General features: G+C 39.8%; 1 protein-coding gene across 2 annotated transcripts in view; it reads left to right on the top strand.

Annotated features, from left to right (window-relative positions):
- The window catches only part of LOC133653319 (tripartite motif-containing protein 54-like), a 34217-nt gene extending 12289 nt beyond the window's left edge, over nt 1-21928 (top strand). For both annotated transcript variants that reach the window (XM_062052480.1, XM_062052481.1), the window contains exons 6-11: nt 1440-1595; nt 6813-6835; nt 6935-7304; nt 13464-13931; nt 18444-18578; nt 19966-21928. In XM_062052480.1, the coding sequence (XP_061908464.1) occupies nt 1440-1595; nt 6813-6835; nt 6935-7304; nt 13464-13931; nt 18444-18530 (1104 nt within the window). In that variant the 3' untranslated portion in view covers nt 18531-18578; nt 19966-21928. The remainder of the gene's footprint in view (nt 1-1439; nt 1596-6812; nt 6836-6934; nt 7305-13463; nt 13932-18443; nt 18579-19965) is intronic.
- Nucleotides 21929-21930: the final 2 nt, after the last annotated feature.

The raw sequence follows: 21930 nt of genomic DNA, 5'->3' as shown, positions 1-21930 counted from the left end.
GGAATCATTATTATTATTGTTATTGATTATATAATTATAAAGTTACTTTGTATAATAATAATAACTTTATTACTATTTATTTTCTATTAATAATGTAAATATTAATCATATTACTAATAATTCTCATTAAATATTAAATTATTCATATAGGAATAATAAAATAGGAATCGTTATTATTATTATTATTATTATTGATTATATAATTATAAAATTATTTCGTATAATAACTTTTACTATTTATGTTATATTGATAATGTAAATATTAATCATTATACTAATAATTGTCATTAAATATTAAATTATTCATATAGGAATCGTTATCATTATTATTATTATTATTGATTATATAGTTATAAAGTTATTTTGTATAATAATGTTAACTTTATTACTATTTATTTTCTATTAATAATGTAAATATTAATCATATTACTAATAATTTTCATTAAATATTAAATTATTCATATAGGAATCGTTATCATCATTATTATTATTATTATTATTATTGATTATATAATTATAAAGTTATTTTGTATAATAATGTTAACTTTATTACTATTTATTTTCTATTAATAATGTAAATATTAATCATATTACTAATAATTTTTATTAAATATAAAATTATTAATATAGGAATAATACAATTGGAATTATTATTATTATTTATTATATAATTATAAAGTTATTTTGTATAATAATAATAATTTTATTACTATTTATGTTCTATGAATAATGTAAATATGAATCATATTGCTTTTCATTAAATATTAAAATATTAATATAGGAACACAATATAATGATTAGTACTTTATTATGATAATAATAACAAAATGATCATATTAATAATGATAGTATATCTACTACTGCTACTTCCAATCATTGTAATTGTCATCATCTAACATAATGATAATAAAAAGATCATAACAATGATAGTACAACTACCACTACAACTGCTACTATTAGTACAAATTATTAAATGTAATATAATGATGATAATATGATTAGTTTAATAATAACCAAAATGATCATCTTTATGACAGTCCAGCTACTACTGCAAATTATTTTTAAATATAATAATACAAGTATAATAGTGATATAATACACATTATTATTAAATATACTATAATAGTAATATAGTAATTAATATTATCATAACAGTACAATTACTACTGCAACTACTACTAATAATATTAGTAATTATGTGTCAAATATAATTAGTATTATAATTATATTGAAAACAAAAATAATCATCATGACTTCCATGTTACTACGATGACAATAACAATTATTAAATATAATACTAATATGAGTAGTTGGTAATAACAATTTAATGATAAAAAATATATATATATATTGATCCTAGTACTATTACTAGAAATAATGAGGACATTTAATTTAAATTGATTTATTTAAAGTTGATTGAAATTGTCATCACTGTGAAGGCGATGACGGAGCAAATCAGCTCTGAGGAGGAGGAGAAGACAGGCCACGCCCAGCTGCTGGCGTGTTGCTACGGCGACAGCATCGAGGCCAACAGGAAGCTGGTGGAGACGGTCAGGAGCAGCATGGAGGATCCCGACATGGCCGCCTTTGTCCAGGTCAGGTCCCGGTCTCTGCTGGTGTTAGCACGCTTAGCATTAGCACAGACAAAACAACACATTCTGGTCATAGTTATCATCCATCCATCCATTTTCTACCGCTTGTCCCTTTTTGGAACAATTTAGAGTGAAGTGCATCGTATGTGTGCAGTTATGTCATTTAACACCTGCAGTGCTGGTACAATTACTGATTGTTTGCTCGTTTAAATGTTCATCTTTTGTATAAGAAGAAGTGAAGTGAATTATATTTACATAGCGCTTTTTCTCTAGTGACTCAAAGCGCTTTTAAATAGTGGAAGCCAATATGTAAGTTACATTTAAAGCAGTGTGGGTGGCACTGGGAGCAGGTGGGTAAAGTGCCTTGCCCAAGGACACAACGGCAGTGACTAGGATGGCGGAAGCCGGGGATCGAACCTGGAACCCTCCCTCTACCAACCGAGCTATACCGCCCCAAGAAGAGAGAATGTGTAACAATACATAGATGGCTTCTACTTATTTAACATTGTAGAGGAATACAATCAATTACACCAACAAATAAATAAATGAGTACTAAGTAAATGACATTAAAAATAAAGACATTTAGAGATGAATAAATAATTAGAAAAAGGGCGAAAACCTGAGAACGTGCAAACATATGAAAATGTCTCAAAGTCAACCTTGAGTTGTAACTGCTTGGCATGGAAATATTATTTTCAAAAAGTCAAATAATACAATAAAAAAGTAATTATTGAGTAAATAAAAATATATTTTTTATCTGAAATATAGTTTTCATCGTTTGCTTTATTCATTATTTTTCACCTATTTCAACGAAGGGATGTAGACAAATCTTAAAGGCCTACTGAAAAGATTTTTTTTTATTTAAACGGGGATAGCAGATCCATTCTATGTGTCATACTTGATCATTTCGCGATATTGCCATATTTTTGCTGAAAGGATTTAGTAGAGAACATCGACGATAAAGTTTGCAACTTTTGCTCGCTGATAAAAAAAAAAGCCTTGCCTGTACCGGAAGTAGCGTGACGTCACAGGTTGAAAGGCTCCTCACATTTCCCCATTGTTTACACCAGCAGCGAGAGCGATTCGGACCGAGAAAGCGACGATTACCCCATTAATTTGAGCCAGGATGAAAGATTCGTGGATGAGGAACGTGAGAGTGAAGGACTAGAGTGCAGTGCAGGACGCATCTTTTTTCGCTCTGACCGTAACTTAGGTACAAGCTGGCTCATTGGATTCCACACTCTCTCCTTTTTCTATTGTGGATCACGGATTTGTATTTTAAACCACCTCGGATACTATATCCTCTTGAAAATGAGAGTCGAGAACGCGAAATGGACATTCACAGTGACTTTTATCTCCACGACAATACATCCACGAAGCACTTTAGCTACGGAGCTAACGTGATAACATCGGGCTTAACCGCAGATAGAAACAAAAGAAATTAAAGCTGCAAGCAGCGTTGGTCGGGTCCGCCTTTTGGCAGGTGCTAGTCCTAGGTGTCCCAATACTTTTGTCCAGTGGTAGTCCTGAGTGAGACCTACATAGAGGTTTTTGTTTCGTGTCTCTACGATATTCATACTGGGAGTTAGAGGAAGTTGTGTCTGAGTTCACATTGTCATTATAGGGTATTGTGTGTAGAATTTTGAGGACAAAGAAGGAATAATTGCTTTTTCGTTGTCATTTTTGGCAGCGGAGCAACTTTAGTGCTGCGGGTCTTTGAAGGCTCGTAAAATCAAAACGTAGCACTAATCACAACTCTTTCGTCAACTTTTAATCAGAAGGGTTCAATCTCTCTCCTGTAGCAGTTTGAAGCCGAAACGACAAACGCGCTCAGAGGAGATAACGTTTGATGTTTGGTGACCGGTTGTAACAAAAATTTTGTTTTGAAGGAGGAATAGCAAACTTCCTGTTGATTTTTGCTGAAGGATGTCAATCTATGAAATGTAGGTCTAGGTGAGACCTACATAGATTTGTTTCATGTCTCTAAGACGTTCCTACCGGAAGTTACAAGCAGTTTTGTCTGAGTTTTCCTCTGAGGAGAAGTTTTTTCTGTTTTTTTCAAAAATTATGTAGAGCACAATTTTGAGTTTTGGGGTTCGTTTTTTTTTTAGATATTAAATTCCACCAGTCCCGATGTGTGTAAGAAGTTTGGTGAGTTTTGAAGTATTTTAAGGGGGTCAAATTAGAGGTCAAGGACGTAAAAAGGAGTGTTTTTAGTAAATTTTTGTCTAAAATGGGAAATTGCCAACTTCCTGTTGGTTTTTGCCCGAGGATGTGAAATTATGAATTGTAGGTCTAAGTGAGAGTTTCATGTCTCTACGACCTTCCTAGTGGGAGTTAGAGTCAGTTCTCTTCCTAGGGGGCGCTAGAGCGCAATTGTGATTTTTGGGGTTTGGTTTTTTGACTATGTGGTCTGGACTTCTTTTCTAATGTGTGTAAAAAATTTGGTGTGTTTTGAAGCATGTTAAGGGGGGCAAAGTAGTGCGCAACGGTGCGGAAGAATAATAATAAAACCTTACAATAACAATAGGTTCCTTTGTAACCAGTACAAAGGACTCCCTGTGGGAGTCCTTTGTACTGGTTACAGGGCGGACCCTAATAAACCCCTGACTGGAAGGATAGACAGAAGATCAACAATACTATTAAACCATGGACATGTAACTACACGGTTAATGCTTTCCAGCCTGGCGAAGCTTAACAATGCTGTTGCTAACGACGCCATTGAAGCTAACTTAGCAACGGGACCTCACAGAGCTATGCTAAAAACATTAGCTATCCACCTACGCCAGCCAGCCCTCATCTGCTCATCAACACCCGTGCTCACCCGCGTTCCAGCGATCGACGGAGCGACGAAGGACTTCACCCGATCATCGATGCGGTCGGCGGCTAGCGTCGGATAGCGCGTCTGCTATCCAAGTCAAAGTCCTCCTGGTTGTGTTGCTGCAGCCAGCCGCTAATACACCGATCCCACCTACAGCTTTCTTCTTTGCAGTCTCCATTGTTCATTAAACAAATTGCAAAAGATTCACCAACACAGATGTCCAGAATACTGTCACGCGCATACGTCATCATACATAGACGTTCTCAAGCGGAAGTTTCGTGGGAAATTTAAAATGTCACTTTATAAGTTAACCCGGCCGTATTGGCATGTGTTGCAATGTTAAGATTTCATCATTGATATATAAACTATCAGACTGCGTGGTCGCTAGTAGTGGCTTTCCTTTAAATATGGAAAAAGATGGGCGGACTTTGGGAAAGTTGGACCAATCACATCCTTGGTCCCGCCCACTTTCTTTGTCGTGTCACTGTGACAGATTTATTTAGTGCATTTTATTTACATGCCTTGTTTTATTGAAGTCTTACATGAGTTGTGTTTTCAATCAATCAATCAATCAATCAATCAATCAATCAATCAATCAATCAATCAATCAATCAATGTTTACTTGTATAGCCCTAAATCAGGAGTGTCTCAAAGGGCTGCACAAGCCACAACCACATCCTCGGCTCAGATCTGAGGTAGCATCTCTAACTGTTACTGCTAGAACATTCCACAGTACTGGAGCCCCAATAGAAAACGCTCCATAGCTCGCAGACTTTTTTTTTGGCTCTGGGAATCACTAATAAGGCGGAGTTGTTTGAAGGCAGATTTCTTGCCGGGACATATGGTATAATACATCAGCTAGATCAGGGGTCACCAACCTTTTTGAAACCAAGAGCTACTTCTTGGGTACTGATTAATGCGAAGGGCTACCGGTTTGATACACACTTAAATAGATTGCCAGAAATAGTCAATTTGCTCAATTTACCTTTAACTCTATGTTATTATTAATAATTAATGATATTTACACGTAATTGAACGGTTTAAAAGAGGAGAAAACACGAAAAAAAAGACAATTAAATTGTGAAACATAGTTTATCTTCAATTTCGACTCTTTAAAATTCAAAATTCAACCGAAAAAAAGGAAAGAAAAACTAGCTAATTTGAATCTTTTTGAAAAAATTAAAAAAATAATTTATGGAACGTCATTAGTAATTTTTCCTGATTAAGATACATTTTAGGATTTTGATGACATGTTTTAAATAGGTTAAAATCCAATCTGCACTTTGTTAGAATATATAACAAATTGGACCGAGCTATATTTCTAACAAAGACAAATCATTATTTCTTCTAGAGTTTCCAGAACAAAAATTTTAAAAGAAATTCAAAAGACTTTGAAATAAGATTTAAATTTGATTCTACAGATTTTCTAGATTTGCCAGAATAATTTTTTTGAATTTTAATCATAATAAGTTTGAAGAAATATTTCACAAATATTCTTCTTCGAAAAAACAGAAGTTAAAATGAAGAATTAAATTAAAATGTATTGATTATTCTTTACAATAAAAACAACACATTTACTAGAACATTGATTTAAATTTTCAGGAAAGAAGAGGAAGGAATTTAAAAGGTAAAAAGGTATATGTGTTTAAAAATCCTAAAATCATTTTTAAGGTTGTATTTTTTCTCTAAAATGATCTTTCTGAAAGTTATAAGAAGCAAAGTAAAAAAATGAATGAATTTATTTAAACAAGTGAAGACCAAGTCTTTAAAATATTTTCTTGGATTTTCAAATTCTATTTGAGTTTTGTCTCTCTTAGAATTAAAAATGTCGGGCCAAAGCGAGACCAGCTTGCTAGTAAATAAATACAATTTCAATCAATCAATCAATGTTTATTTATATAGCCCTAAATCACAAGTGTCTCAAAGGGCTGTACAAGCCACAACGACATCCTCGGTACAGAGCCCACATACGGGCAAGGAAAAACTCACCCCAGTGGGACGTCGGTGAATGACTATGAGAAACCTTGGAGAGGACCGCATATGTGGGTAACCCCCCCCCTCTAGGGGAGACCGAAAGCAACGGATGTCGAGTGGGTCTGACATAACATTGTGAAAGTCCAGTCCACAGTGGATCCAACACATCAGCGGGAGTCCAGTCCACAGCGGGGCCAACAGGAAACCATCCATTTAAAAAATAGAGGCAGCTCACTGGTAAGTGCTGCTATTTGAGCTATTTTTAGAACAGGCCGGCGGGCGACTCATCTGGTCCTTACGGGCTACCTGGTGCCCGCGGGCACCGCGTTGGTGACCCCTGAGCTAGATAGACCTTTTAGTATTTTATACCTAAGTAGTAAAACATTTTATTGCAATCTTACATCACATTTCTGTCCACCTCTCAGATCTCCAAAGAGCTGATGGCAAAGTAAGTAGTGCTGATCTCATGTGCAACCATGGATCCAAGTCTTTTATTTTGCTGACTGGAGCCACTTCCTCTCTCCCTGCCACGTCCTGGCTCCCCCAGGGTCCAAGCGGCCGCCATGTTCAAACCGCCTCCAGGAGGACAGGACAAGATGAGGCGCTACACCTTCAACTTCAGTCGCCAGGAGCACGCCGCCAGGAGTTTGGACTTTGTACCCGTTCGCGTGCTCGTCGCCGAAGGTTCTCCTGCGTCAGAACATTCGGCTTCACAACCGGAGGAGGAACCGGACCGAGAACCCTTGGAGCCATCGTTGGCACTTCTGGATGTCCTAAACCCGGATGATGGAGAGGAGGAGGTTCTGGTGCCGCCAGCAGAACCAGAGCAGACGGAGGATGCGGAGGGGAGGGAGTTGGCCCAGCGAGGGTCAGCGCCCATGGAAGACGTGTTGGAAGGTCCAGTAAACACACGACAGGTCAGCACACATCTTCTTCTGGTTCTATCTGACCTGTCACAACACGTACAGTGGACCCTCCAGTCTGTTACAGTGTCAAACCACGGCCGTTATTAAAGGCCGACTGAAAGCCACTACTAGCGACCACGCAGTCTGATAGTTTATATATCAATGATGAAATCTTAACATTGCAACACATGCCAATACGGCCGGGTTAACTTATAAAGTGACATTTTAAATTTCCCGCTAAACTTCCGCTTGAAAACGTCTATGTATGATGACGTATGCGCGTGACGTTGATGGTTGAAACGGAAGTATTCGGACCCACTGGATCCAATACGAAAAGCTCTGTTTTCATTTCAAAATTCCACAGTATTCTGGACATCTGTGTTGGTGAATCTTTTGCAATTTGTTTAATGAACAATGGAGACTGCAAAGAAGAAAGCTGTAGGGGGGATCGGTGTATTAGCGGCTGGCTGCAGCAACACAACCAGGAGGACTGTGAGATGGATAGCAGACGCGCTAGCCGCCGACCTCACCTTGACTTCGTCCATCTCCGGGCCGCCGACCGCATCTGTGATCGGGTTAAGTCCTTCGTTGCTCCGTCGATCGCTGGAACGCAGGTGAGCACGGGTGTTGATGAGCAGATGAGGGCTGGCTGGCGTAGGTGGATAGCTAATGTTTTTATCATAGCTCTGTGAGGTCCCGTAGCTAAGTTAGCTTCAATGGCGTCGTTAGCAACAGCATTGTTAAGCTTCGCCAGGCTGGAAAGCATTAACCGTGTAGTTACATGTTCATGGTTTAACAGTATTGTTGATCTTCTGTCTATCCTTCCAGTCAGGGGTTTATTTCTTTTGTTTCTATCTGCATTTAAGCCCGATGCTATCACGTTAGCTCCGTAGCTAACGTAGTTGATGAGCAGATGAGGGCTGGCGTAGGTGGAGCGCTAATGTTTTTAGCATAGCTCTGTGAGTTCCCGTAGCTAAGTTAGCTTCAATGGCGTCGTTAGCAACAGCATTGTTAAGCTTCGCCAGGCTGGAAAGCATTAACCGTGTAGTTACATGTCCACGGTTTAATAGTATTGTTGATCTTCTGTCCATCCTTCCAGTCAGGGGTTTATTTCTTTTGTTTCTATCTGCATTTAAGCCCGATGCTATCACGTTAGCTCCGTAGCTAACGTAGTTGATGAGCAGATGAGGGCTGGCTGGCGTAGGTGGAGCGCTAATGTTTTTATCGTAGCTCTGACGAGGTCCCGTAGCTAAGTTAGCTTCAATGGCGTCGTTAGCAACAGCATTGCTAGGCTTCGCCAGGCGGCACAGCATTAACCGTGTAGTTACAGGTCCAGTGTTTGGTTCGGTGTCTCCTGATAGTAGTATTGTTGATCTGCTGTCTACCCTTCCAGTCAGGGGCTTATTTATTTTGTTTCTATCTGCATTTACGCCCGATGCTATCACGTTAGCTCCGTAGCTAAAGTGCTTCGCCGATGTATTGTCGTGGAGATAAAAGTCACTGTGAATGTCCATTTCGCGTTCTCGACTCTCATTTTCAGGAGGATATAGTATCCGAGGTGGTTTAAAATACAAATCCGTGATCCACAATAGAAAAAGGAGAAAGTGTGGAATCCAATGAGCCAGCTTGTACCTAAGTTACGGTCAGAGCGAAAAAAAGATACGTCCTGCACTGCACTCTAGTCCTTCACTCTCACGTTCCTCATCCACGAATCTTTCATCCTGGCTCAAATTAATGGGGTAATCGTCGCTTTCTCGGTCCGAATCGCTCTCGCTGCTGGTGTAAACAATGGGGAAATGTGAGGAGCCTTTCAACCTGTGACGTCACGCTACTTCCGGTACAGGCAAGGCTTTTTTTTTTATCAGCGACCAAAAGTTGCGAACTTTATCGTAGATGTTCTCTACTAAATCCTTTCAGCGAAAATATGGCAATATCGCGAAATGATCAAGTATGACACATAGAATGGATCTGCTATCCCTGTTTAAATAAAACAATTTCATTTCAGTAGGCCTTTAAGTGCAATGTTTTAAGGCAGTGGTCCCCAACCTTTTTGTAGCTGCGGACTGGTCAACGCTTGAAAATTTGTCCCACGGACCGGTGGGGAGGGGTGTATTTTAAATTAAAAAAATTTTTTTTTTTTTTTTTTTTTTTACATAAATAAATACAATCTTGTGTGCTTACGGACTGTATCCCTGCAGGCTGTATTGATCTATATTGATATAGAATGTATACATTGTGTTTTTTATGTTAAATTCATTTAAAAAAAATAAATAAATAAAAAATATTTTTTAATTCTTGTGCGGCCCGGTACCGGTCCGCGGACCGATTAGTACCGGGCCGCACAAGAATTAAAAAAAAATAAAAAAAAAATTTAAATTTTTTTTTTACATAAATAAATACAATCATGTGCGCTTACGGACTGTATCCCTGCAGGCTGTATTGATCTATATTGATATAGAATGTATACATTGTGTTTTTTATGTTAAATTCATTAAAATAAATAAATAAATAAAATAAAATTAAAAAAAAAAAATTTTTTAATTCTTGTGTGGCCCGGTACCGGTCCGCGGACCGATTGGTACCGGGCCGCACAAGAATTTAAAAAAAAAAAAAGTTTTTTATTTATTTTTATTTTTTTTACATAAATAAATACAATCATGTGTGCTTACGGACTGTATCCCTGCAGGCTGTATTGATCTATATTGATATAGAATGTATATATTGTGTTTTTTATGTTAAATTCATTTAAAAAATAAAAATAAAAAAAAAATAAAAATTTTTTTTTAAAATTCTTGTGCAGCCCGGTACCGGTCCGCGGACCGATTGGTACCGGGCCGCACAAGAATTTAAAAAAAAAAAAATTTTTTTAAATTTTTATTTTATTTTATTTTTTACATAAATAAATACAATCATGAGTGCTTACGGACTGTATCCCTGCAGGCTGTATTGATCTATATTGATATAGAATGTATATATTGTGTTTTTTATGTTAAATTCATTAAAATAAATAAATAAATAAAATAAAATAAAAAACTTTTTTTTTTTAAATTCTTGTGCGGCCCGGTAACGGTCCGCGGACCGATTGGTACCGGGCCGCACAAGAATTAAAAAATAAAAATAAAAAATTTATTTTATTTTTATTTTTTTTACATAAATAAATACAATCGTGTGTGCTTACGGACTGTATCCCTGCAGGCTGTATTGATCTATATTGATATAGAATGTATATATTGTGTTTTTTATGTTAAATTCATTTAAAAAAATAAAAAATAAAAAAAAATTTTTTTTTAAATTCTTGTGCAGTACCAATCGGTCCGCGGACCGGTACCGTGCCGCACAAGAATTAAAAAAAAAAAAAAAAAATTTTTTTTAATTTTATTTTATTTTTTACATAAATAAATACAATCATGAGTGCTTACGGACTGTATCCCTGCAGGCTGTATTGATCTATATTGATATAGAATGTATATCTTGTGTTTTTTATGTTGATTTCATAAATTAAAAAAATAAATCGGTACCGGGCCGTGGCCCGGTGGTTGGGGACCACTGTTTTAAGGCACGTTTAACTGTGATGGTAATGTAACTGGAAATCATCTGTTCCAGTGTCAAACTGCTTTATATCAGACCTGGGCAAATGAAGGCCCGCGGGGGCCACATGCGGCCCGTTCAGCTTTTTAATTTGGCCCGCCGGGCATTCCCAAAATAATTTTTTTATATCTTTAAGATGTAAAGTGTAGCTGCCATTATGATGTGCACTCATGTTTTCTAATGACCGCAAGTCTTCAACTATACTAAGTATTTCTATGCTTGGAATCTGCGCTTTTGCATGATATTTTAGCGACGAGTGTTGTCTTGATACCAATATTATTTCGATACTTTTCGGTACTTTTCGATACTTTTCGAAATAAAGGGGACCGGAAAAAAATTGCATTATTGGCTGTATTTTAACAAAAAATCTTAGGCTGTGGCGGACCAGTACTTTTCAGAGGCGGTATGGTACCGAATATGATTCATTAGTATCGCGGTATTATACTAATACCCGTATACCGTACAACCCTACTAATTACTATGGTAATCTACGTCACAGCAGGTCAGACCAGGTACCAAGCAGTGTGGGTGGGGAGTGTTTCCACAGAGTGTTGCCAGAGCCTGAAATGTGGGTGTCAGGGACAGACGTGGAAGGAGATTTTTACAAGAAAGTTCTAAAGCTTAGTGATATATCAGATGTATCACATTGTAGATGTTGTTTGTTTTTTGACCCTTCGCGTTCATATTTTGCTGTGTTTGTTGCATTTGGCGTGATTGTAAAATATGTCGATCGAGAGGGGGGGTCCACGTTCATATGTTGTCAATATTCAGGGTTTTATTGTTCATAGAAATATTTAAAATTCCGTTTTTAAGGCGGTCTGTCATAACATTTTTAGCATTCAATCAGACTTTATTGGGAGGTTTTGTATTAGTTTTCCTAAAAATAGATATACTGGCCCCAGACACATTTTTTTCTCTAAATTTGGCCCCCGAGGAAAAATAATTGCCCAGGCCTGCTTTATAGCAATGTCAATTGAGTAGGACGATGTTTTGTACCTTTTTTCCTGACGTCACAATCAAATTCCACTTCCTGTTCTGTGTTAGCGATGTTCCCATCAGGGTGTGTACTGCCCATGATCCATAAGTCCGATTGGCCCATCACATGCCTTTTTTATGGCGAGGGCTAGTGACTCTTGAACAATATCCACACAATATTTCGACGTCTTCCGTATTTTGTTACATCCAAACAAAGTCAATAGTACACAATAACTTCAATACATGCAAAAGCTGCTATATGCTCAGTATTCAAATCATTTGGTTTTTTTGGCCTCAAAGTCCTCCTGCGATTGTCAAAGTTTGTCAACATTCGCAAAAAAAGATTTCTTCCCCTTGATCTAATTCATCTGCTGTTGTTTAAAACTAGCTTAGCGATTAGCATGCCTGCGCATGGCTCGCTCTCGGTGTGTAACATGTTTAGCCTTGTCCTCCACTGATAATGATACTTGATAATGCTACGGAAATTATGTTTATGTTGAGGTGATTATATAAATACAGTCTAACATACAGCATTATTCACATGTGAATAATATAATTACAGCCTATTATACAGCATTATTCACATGTGAATAATATAAATACAGTCTATTATACAGCATTATTCACATGTGAATAATATAAATACAGTCTGTTATACAGCATTATTCACATGTGAATAATATAAATACAGTCTATTATACAGCATTATTCACATGTGAATAATATAAATACAGTCTATTATACAGCATTATTCACACGTGAATAATATAAATACAGTCTATTATACAGCATTATTCACATGTGAATAATATAAATACAGTCTGTTTACAGCATTATTCACATGTGAATAATATAAATACAGTCTGTTATACAGTATTATTCACATGTGAATAATATAAATACAGTCTATTATACAGCATTACTCACATGTGAATAACATAAATGCAGTCTATTATACATTTAAGTCCAGTCAAAAAGGAACATATGCATTATACAGTCTGATGGCTGTCGGTATGAAGAACTTCCTGTGTCGTTCCGTGTTGCATAATCACTTCATTATCAGTGATACACTGATACTACACATTTATAGATCTTTTAGGTGTTGCACGCTGACACGCCATGTTGTTACATTATCCTCCACCCACACTTGATCTAATTCTTCTGCTGTTGTTTAAAACTAGCTTAGCGATTAGCATGCCTGCACATGGCTCGCTCTCGGTGTGTAACACGTTTAGCCTTGTCCTCCAGTGATAACGCTACTTGATGATGCAACGGAAATGCTGTTTGTTTGCCATAAAGGAGGTGATTATTACATATTTAGCCGCCTGTCCGCCGGGGGACTACAAATAAATGCAGTGTCAGCGTTAGTTAAACAGCACATACTTTTGCAGGAAAATGGTCCGATACCGATCGATCCCTCGTTATCACCAAACACGCTTGAAGGCTGATGTTCCAGTTTTTAGGTCAATGTTTGTCCACTTCAGTCCTGGGGGTTCCACTGTATGACTTGTAACCTTTGACCCCTGCGCTGCCCGACACACTTCCTGTGTGAGGGTGATCAGACGCCACATGCATGTTCTTGGGCCCTCACCTTTCTTCCCTTACCAGCGTGAGGAGGGCGGGGCTGTGTCCGAGGCAGGTGATTGGACGCAGGGCCGGAAGGAGGCGGGACCAGGAGACATTTTGTCGTACCCTGGCTGGTACCGGTCCGGCATGAAGCCGCTTCCTGGGAGCGGCGATGCGGAGGAGGCCACGGAGGATGTGCAGCCCCGCCCACTTTGCCCTCAGCGCCTCCCACCATCCGAATGCCAACAGAGCGCGGAGGTGGGCGAAGACGACAAGGGTGGCGCTCAAGGGTGGGTGTGTCCTCCCGATGGAGGCGCAGACCAAACATTAAGACTGGAGAAGGAGAAGCTGAGCGACGCCTCGTCGATGGAGGAAGAGGAGGACGAGGAGGAGGAAGAGGAGGAGGAAGAGGAGGAGGAAAAGGAGGAGGGCGGCCAACAGACCAACAGGCTTCACAAAGTGGAGGCGTGTGATGAGGAAGAGGGCGTGGCCTCCTTCGATTCCCTGCAGGTCAGTGTGCCCTCCTTGTGCCGCCCACATGCTGACGTGGCCACGCCCACTTCCTGCCGAAGAATACGTTATTAGAAGAGGCTCGTTAGCACACTCACCATCACTCTTTCCTCATTCATCTCTACTTGCACTTTTCACAAGTACGGCAAAACGCGCTCTGAAGGGGGGTAAGTGTCCATCACTCAGTTGAGTGCACTGAAGGGGTGGGGGGTAAGTGTCCATCACTCACCATTTGTTGAGTGCACTGAAGGAGGGTAAGTGTCCATCACTCACCATGTGCTGAGTGCACTGCTGTCTGGGTAAGTGGCCATCACTCACCATGTGTTGAGTGCACTGCTGTCTGCACTCGCGCACTCAAAGTGTGCGAGATGAAAGACGACCACCGCCTTTCTACTTCTTCCTCGTCGCTCACACATGAACGGGGGTCGGCAACCCGCGGCTCTAGAGCCGCATGCGGCTCTTTAGCGCCGCCCTAGTGGCTCTCTGGAGATTTTTCAAAAATGTATGAAGAATGGAAAAAGATGAGGGGAAAAAATGTATTTTTTTGTTTAGTATGGTTTCTGTAGGAGGACAAACATGACACAAACCTCCCTAATTGTTATAAATCACACTGTTTATATTAAATATGCTTCACTCATTCGAGTATTTGGCGAGCGCCGTTTTTTCGTACTTATTTTGGCGGTCCTTGAACTCACCGTATAGTTTGTTTACATGTATAAATTTCTCCGACTTTCTAGGACGTGTTTTATGCCACTTTTTCTGTCTCATTTTGTCCACCACACTTTTAACGTCGTGCGTGAGTGCACAAAGGTGAGTTTTGTTGATGTTATTGACTTGTGTGGAGTGCTAATCAGACATATTTGGTCACTGCATGACTGCAAGCTAATCGATGCTAACATGCTATTTAGGCTAGCGATATGTACATATTGCATCATTATGCCTCATTTGTAGCTATATTTGAGCTCATTTAGTTTCCTTTAAGTCCTCTTAATTAAATTTATATCTCATGACACATGTAATATGGCTTTTAATTTTTTGCGGCTCCAGACAGATTTTTTTTTGTATTTTTGGTCCAATATGGCTCTTTCAACATTTTGGGTTGCCGACCCCTGCACATGAAGTTCTCCAATAGATGAAAGCAGTACCGTATTTTCCGGACCATAGGGCGCACCGGATTATAAGGAGCACTGCTGATGAGCGGGTCTAGTCAGGTCTATTTGCATACAAAAGGTGCACCGCATAAGGCGCATTAAAGGAGTCGTATTATTCAGATTATTTTATAAAAGTAAAAGACTTCCTTGTGGTCTACATAACATGTGATGGTGCTTCTTTGCACGGATGATGTTTTACTCGTCATCTTCAACTCACTTTCTGACAGTTTCTTCAGGACGCGCCCTTTTATTTACGTGCCTCCACTTTGACAGCGTCTTCTCCCCGTCATCTTTGGGGGGGGGAAGTGGAAGAAGTGTCAAAAGATGGCGCTAACTGTTTGAATGACATTCAGACTTGACTTCAATCAATAACGGAGCAGCATCTCCTCATCCGTGGCTCACTAGTGCAACAACAACAGCGCCCGAAATGTGTCCCGTGAAAAACCGTCCCACCGGAACTCTCCCATGACTAAAGTTCCTTGGGGGAATAATGTCAACTTTTTTGGCGAGTTTACTGACAGATAGAAGTAAGAACTTTACACTACTTTATATTAGAAAGGGCAACAGTGGAGGATGAATGTCCCATAACAAGAGGATAGAGAAAAAGAAGATTATCCACTACGGTGTCGTCACGGACTACAAAGGCGGACGCTCGCAAATTTTCAGGATTCATGCAGATCCCAAATACAGATCAGCAGGTACCAGAAGGTAATAAAAGTTGCTTTTGAATAATATTGTGAAACAAAACGGCAGATAATATGTCTGCTAATGGGTGCCATTTTGCGGTCCTTATACACACACCATAGTAATACTGAATGTTGAAGCACAGTACGTCTGACTATGGTAGCCGTAATGCGCCGACAATCCTTCAAGCGGTGCGGCTTCAAAGTCATACTCAAATATTTTGACGGATTTTTGAGTGCCGTGTGTAATGTTCTTTATTTTCAATGGAACATTTAAAGTTTTGGTGTTGTTTAAAGCCGTCGTCTTACAGTCCACACGTATCTCTTATGTGTGACTGCCATCATATTGCAGTCTACATGCATCTCTTATGTGTGACTGCCATCACATTGCAGTCCACACGTATCTCTTATGTGTGACTGCCATCACATTGCAGTCCACACGTATCTTATGTGTGACTACCATCATAGTGCAGTCTACACGTATCTCTTATGTGTGACTGCCATCATATTGCAGTCCACACGTATCTCTTATGTGTGACTGCCATCATATTGCAGTCTACACGTATCTCTTATGTGTGACTGCCATCATATTGCAGTCTACACGTATCTCTTATGTGTGACTGCCATCTTTTTGCAGTCTACACGTATCTCTTATGTGTGACTGCCATCATATTGCAGTCCACACGTATCTCTTGTGTGTGACTGCCATCATATTGCAGTCTACACGTATCTCTTATGTGTGACTGCCATCATATTGCAGTCTACACGTATCTCTTATGTGTGACTGCCGTCATATTGCAGTCTACACGTATCTCTTATGTGTGACTGCCATCATATTGCAGTCTACACGTATCTCTTATGTGTGACTGCCATCATATTGCAGTCTACACGTATCTCTTATGTGTGACTGCCATCATATTGCAGTCTACACGTATCTCTTATGTGTGACTGCCATCATATTGCAGTCTACACGTATCTTATGTGTGACTGCCATCATATTGCAGTCTACACGTATCTCTTATGTGTGACTGCCATCATATTGCAGTCCACACGTATCTCTTATGTGTGACTGCCATCATATTGCAGTCCACACGTATCTCTTATGTGTGACTGCCATCATATTGCAGTCCACACGTATCTCTTATGTGTGACTGCCATCATATTGCAGTCTACACGTATCTCTTATGTGTGACTGCCATCATATTGCAGTCTACACGTATCTCTTATGTGTGACTGCCATCATATTGCAATCTACACGTATCTCTTATGTGTGACTGACATCATATTGCAGTCCACACGTATCTCTTTTGTGTGACTGCCATCATATTGCAGTCTACACGCATCTCTTATGTGTGACTGCCTTCATATTGCAGTCTACACGTATCTTTTATGTGTGACTGCCATCATATTGCAGTCTACACGTATCTCTTATGTGTGACTGCCATCATATTGCAATCTACACGCATCTCTTATGTGTGACTGCCATCATATTGCAGTCCACACGTATCTCTTATGTGTGACTGCCATCATATTACAGTCTACACGTATCTCTTGTGTGACTGCCATCATATTGCAGTCTACACGTATCTCTTATGTGTGACTGCCATCATATTGCAGTCCACACGTATCTCTTATGTGTGACTGCCATCATATTGCAGTCCACACGTATCTCTTATGTGTGACTGCCATCATATTGCAGTCTACACGTATCTCTTATGTGTGACTGCCATCATATTGCAGTCCACACGTATCTCTTATGTGTGACTGCCATCATATTGCAGTCCACACGTATCTCTTATGTGTGACTGCCATCATATTGCAGTCCACACGTATCTCTTATGTGTGACTGCCATCATATTGCAGTCCACACGCATCTCTTATGTGTGACTGCCATCATATTGCAGTCTACACGTATCTCTTATGTGTGACTGCCATCATATTGCAGTCTACACGTATCTCTTATGTGTGACTGCCATCATATTGCAGTCCACACGTATCTCTTATGTGTGACTGCCGTCATATTGCAGTCCACACGTATCTCTTATGTGTGACTGCCATCATATTGCAGTCCACACATATCTCTTATGTGTGACTGCCATCATATTGCAGTCTACACGTATCTCTTATGTGTGACTGCCATCATATTGCAGTCCACACGCATCTCTTATGTGTGACTGCCATCATATTGCAGTCCACACGTATCTCTTATGTGTGACTGCCATCATATTGCAGTCCACACGTATCTCTTGTGTGTGACTGCCATCATATTGCAGTCCACACGTATCTCTTATGTGTGACTGCCATCTACTGGTGACACTTATCATTACACCATGTACCAAATAAAATAGCTTCGAGGTCGGTAAGCACAACCAGCATTACTCCGTACATTAGGCGCACCGGGTTATAAGGTGCACTGTTGGTTTTTGAGAAAATGAATTAAGTGCGCCTTATAGTCTGAAAAATAGTGTATGTATGTATATATGTATACATGTGTCTCCTGGCTGAAAGATAGTGTATGTATGTATATATGTATACATGTGTCTCCTGGCTGAAAGATAGTGTATGTATGTATATATGTATACATGTGTCTCCTGGCTGAAAGATAGTGTATGTATGTATATATGTATACATGTGTCTTCTGGCTCATGGTCTATGGTCTATGGTCCATGTCCCTGCAGGCGGTCACTGTGCTCTTCTACCTTCTGGCCTTCCTGCTGCTCCTGCAGAAGTTGTGCTGCTACGTGGGCTGCTTCATTTGCACGTAAACAACACACAACACCCGCAGGGAGACCTCACCGTCGCTCTCACCTCAGGTACACGCCACACGCTTTTATTTTGAAGGAGAAAAAACCGCCACGCTGATTCACGCTCACCGTCATCACAATAAGCAAAGACTTGAAATGAGCCGAAATAACCTTTTAACACAACTAAGACTCTTTTTATATAGCCGCTTTTATATCAGCGCACTCATGCGCGTGTGATGTTGCTAGCATGTTAGCTCGCACGCATTTTTCAAGTGGAATTATTTCCCATTCTTGTTTGATGTGCAGCTTCACTTCTTCAACACTCTCATATTTTATTCTTCACTCATAAAGATATCATTCTACATTACATCAATGAATAAAACATTTAACAACACATGTATGTAATTTACATTTTAATACACGAATGACTCTTTTAATAAGTTGAAATATCCATCCATCCATCCATTTTCTACCGCTTGTCCCTTTTGGGGTCGCGGGGGGTTATGGAGCTTATCTCAGCTGCATTCGGGCGGAAGGCGGGGTACACCCTGGACAAGTCGCCACCTCATCACAGGGCCAACACAGATAGACAACATTCACACACTAGGGACCATTTAGTGTTGCCAATCAACCTATCCCCAGGTGCATGTCTTTGGAGGTGGGAGGGGCCTATCCCCAGGTGCATGTCTTTGGAGGTGGGAGGGGCCTATCCCCAGGTGCATGTCTGTGGAGGTGGGAGGGGCCTATTCCCAGGTGCATGTCTGTGGAGGTGGGAGGGGCCTATCCCCAGGTGCATGTCTTTGGAGGTGGGAGGGGCGTATCCCCAGGTGCACGTCTGTGAAGGTGGGAGGGGCCTATCCCCAAGTGCATGTCTTTGGAGGTGGGAGGGGCGTATCCCCAGGTGCACGTCTGTGAAGGTGGGAGGGGCCTATCCCCAAGTGCATGTCTTTGGAGGTGGGAGGGGCGTATCCCCAGGTGCACGTCTGTGAAGGTGGGAGGGGCCTATCCCCAGGTGCATGTCTTTGGAGGAGGGAGGGGCCTATCCCCAGGTGCACGTCTTTGGAGGTGGGAGGGGCCTATCCCCAGGTGCATGTCTTTGGAGGTGGGAGGGGCCTATCCCCAGGTGCATGTCTTTGGAGGAGGGAGGGGCCTATCCCCAGGTGTACGTCTTTGGAGGTGGGAGGGGCCTATCCCCAGGTGCACGTCTGTGGAGGTGGGAGGGGCCTATCCCCAGGTGCACGTCTGTGGAGGTGGCTATTTGTGGTTCTAGCGTTGTTGTTTTGTTTTTTTAAATGCACTGTAGCACTTTGAGGTTGTTTGCTCAATGTAAAGTGCTTTTACAAATAACATCTATTATTATTATTATTATTAGTGGTGGCATGGTGCAAGTGCAGTGACTAACAAAGGAATACTAATAAAGTGTGTGTGGAAACACTGACCTGGTCTTCTGCCCCAGAAGGAGGGTGTTCCCCTCGCCGCCTCGTCCTCCTCGCTCAGCCTCGGCGAGGCCCGGCGACCCACTTTCAGTTTCTCCTGGCTCAACTAGAAGAACCCGTAGAGGAGGGGAAGAAGACCCGGTGTCAGATCCAAGCCAAGAGTGAGAAACAAGGTCATGTCTGAAGAAGTGCGGAGGAACCTTTCCAACCTTCATGACTGACGCACCTTTATTGTGCATCTAAAGTTGTGTTTGGCTTTTGTGTGCGTGCTGTGTTTGGGGGGGAGGAGCTATAATGTCAGGGTGATGATAACCGTAGAACAGGAAATGAGTCTCGTGGTGATGTAGTAAAGTGCTTCGTTCTGTTGAGTTGCAGCCTTATTCCAAAATTGGAATAAATCCATTTTGTCCTCAAAATTCTACAAACAATACCCCGTCATGATGAGGTGAAAATGTTTTCTGAAAGAAAATGAATGTATTCACAGCATTTTCTATGTCCTGGCTGCTCAGTTGAACATGGCTAAAGTGCCAACAAAACAACAACAACATCCATTATGAATGTTGCAGTATGTGCTCCGTGTTTGTGTACATCAGGGGTGTCCAAAGTGCGGCCCCGGGGGTAATATTTTTAACGGCCCCGTGGCACATTCTAAAAATACGATTAAAAAAAATTAAAAACATAAAAAGTGGTATAAAAGAGCAAACGGGTGAAATGTAACGATAAAATGTTTCAATGTTTACTCTAATAACACAAAGCTGCCATGCAGGCTGTTTCTTTCTTTGAAAAGTAATAATGAATCAAAATCAATGTCATTATGAATTATTGACCTATTCAAGGCTCCATTTACGTCACATTAAATATTCCACTTTAAAACATTTTTTTGGGGGAAAATGTTGTATATTTTGTGTTTGCCATGTAAAAAACTAAAAACAAACAAACAAAAAACATAAACAACAATAAAAGTTATTATAATTGACGGATGGATCTGAAGTTGATCTTGAGACTATTGTGTTAAAAGTAAAAAAAAAAAAAACAATTGTATTTTTTAATACTTTACTGAGCAGGACCCTTTTGGATCCCCAATAATATTAGTGGGACTTTTTTTATTTATTTAATTTTTTAAGTGTCATTGCTCAAAAAATAATAACGAATCAATGTTGTTATGAGTTATGCTATGAGCTCCAATTATTATATAATCTCAAATATTCCACTTTAAAATGTTATTGGGGGAAAATAATGCATATTTTGTGTTTTTTCCATAAAAAACAGGGTTTTCTTTGACAAAAAGATCATACAGCGTAAATCTTAAAAAAAACAACTTTATATTGACAGATAGACCTAATGTTGATCTGGAGATTTAAACCTCGGATAATAATAATAACACTAAATAATGACACTTTTTAAATATTTTTTGTACCTAAACCCTTTGGGGTCCCCAGGATCAAGCCTGAGTGGAGGCCTAAATGTGTATTTTTTATACATATATTGTATTGGTTTTTAAAATAAGAAATATCAAAATGGCCCCCGCTTGCCTTGATATTTCAGTGTGCGGCCCTCAGCGGGAAAAGTTTGGACACCCCTGGTGTACATGTATGTATGTATGTGTACATGTATGTATGTGTACATGTATGTATGCATGTGTACATACATGTATGAATGTGTACATGTATGTATGTGTACATGTATGTATGCATGTGTACATGTATGTATGTATGTGTACATGTATGTATGTATGTATGTATGTGTACATGTATGTATGTATGTGTACATGTATGCATGTGTGTGTACATGTATGTGCCCCGTGTTTGTGTACATGGAGATATCGGACTTCCGCAAAGTGAACTTTATTATTTTTGATGTCTTAATGTTAACACTGGTTACCTCCTTTTGACACCCGTGTGACACTCAGTGTTGAAATGTGACTTCAAATATTGCTGCTACACTTAATAAAGCTTTTATGATGGCCACACCTTCACCCCGGAACA

Source organism: Entelurus aequoreus, linkage group LG07 (genome assembly GCF_033978785.1).
Source record: "Entelurus aequoreus isolate RoL-2023_Sb linkage group LG07, RoL_Eaeq_v1.1, whole genome shotgun sequence".
Classification (NCBI taxonomy): Eukaryota; Metazoa; Chordata; class Actinopteri; order Syngnathiformes; family Syngnathidae; genus Entelurus; species Entelurus aequoreus.
This window is presented reverse-complemented; position numbering and strand designations above follow the sequence as displayed.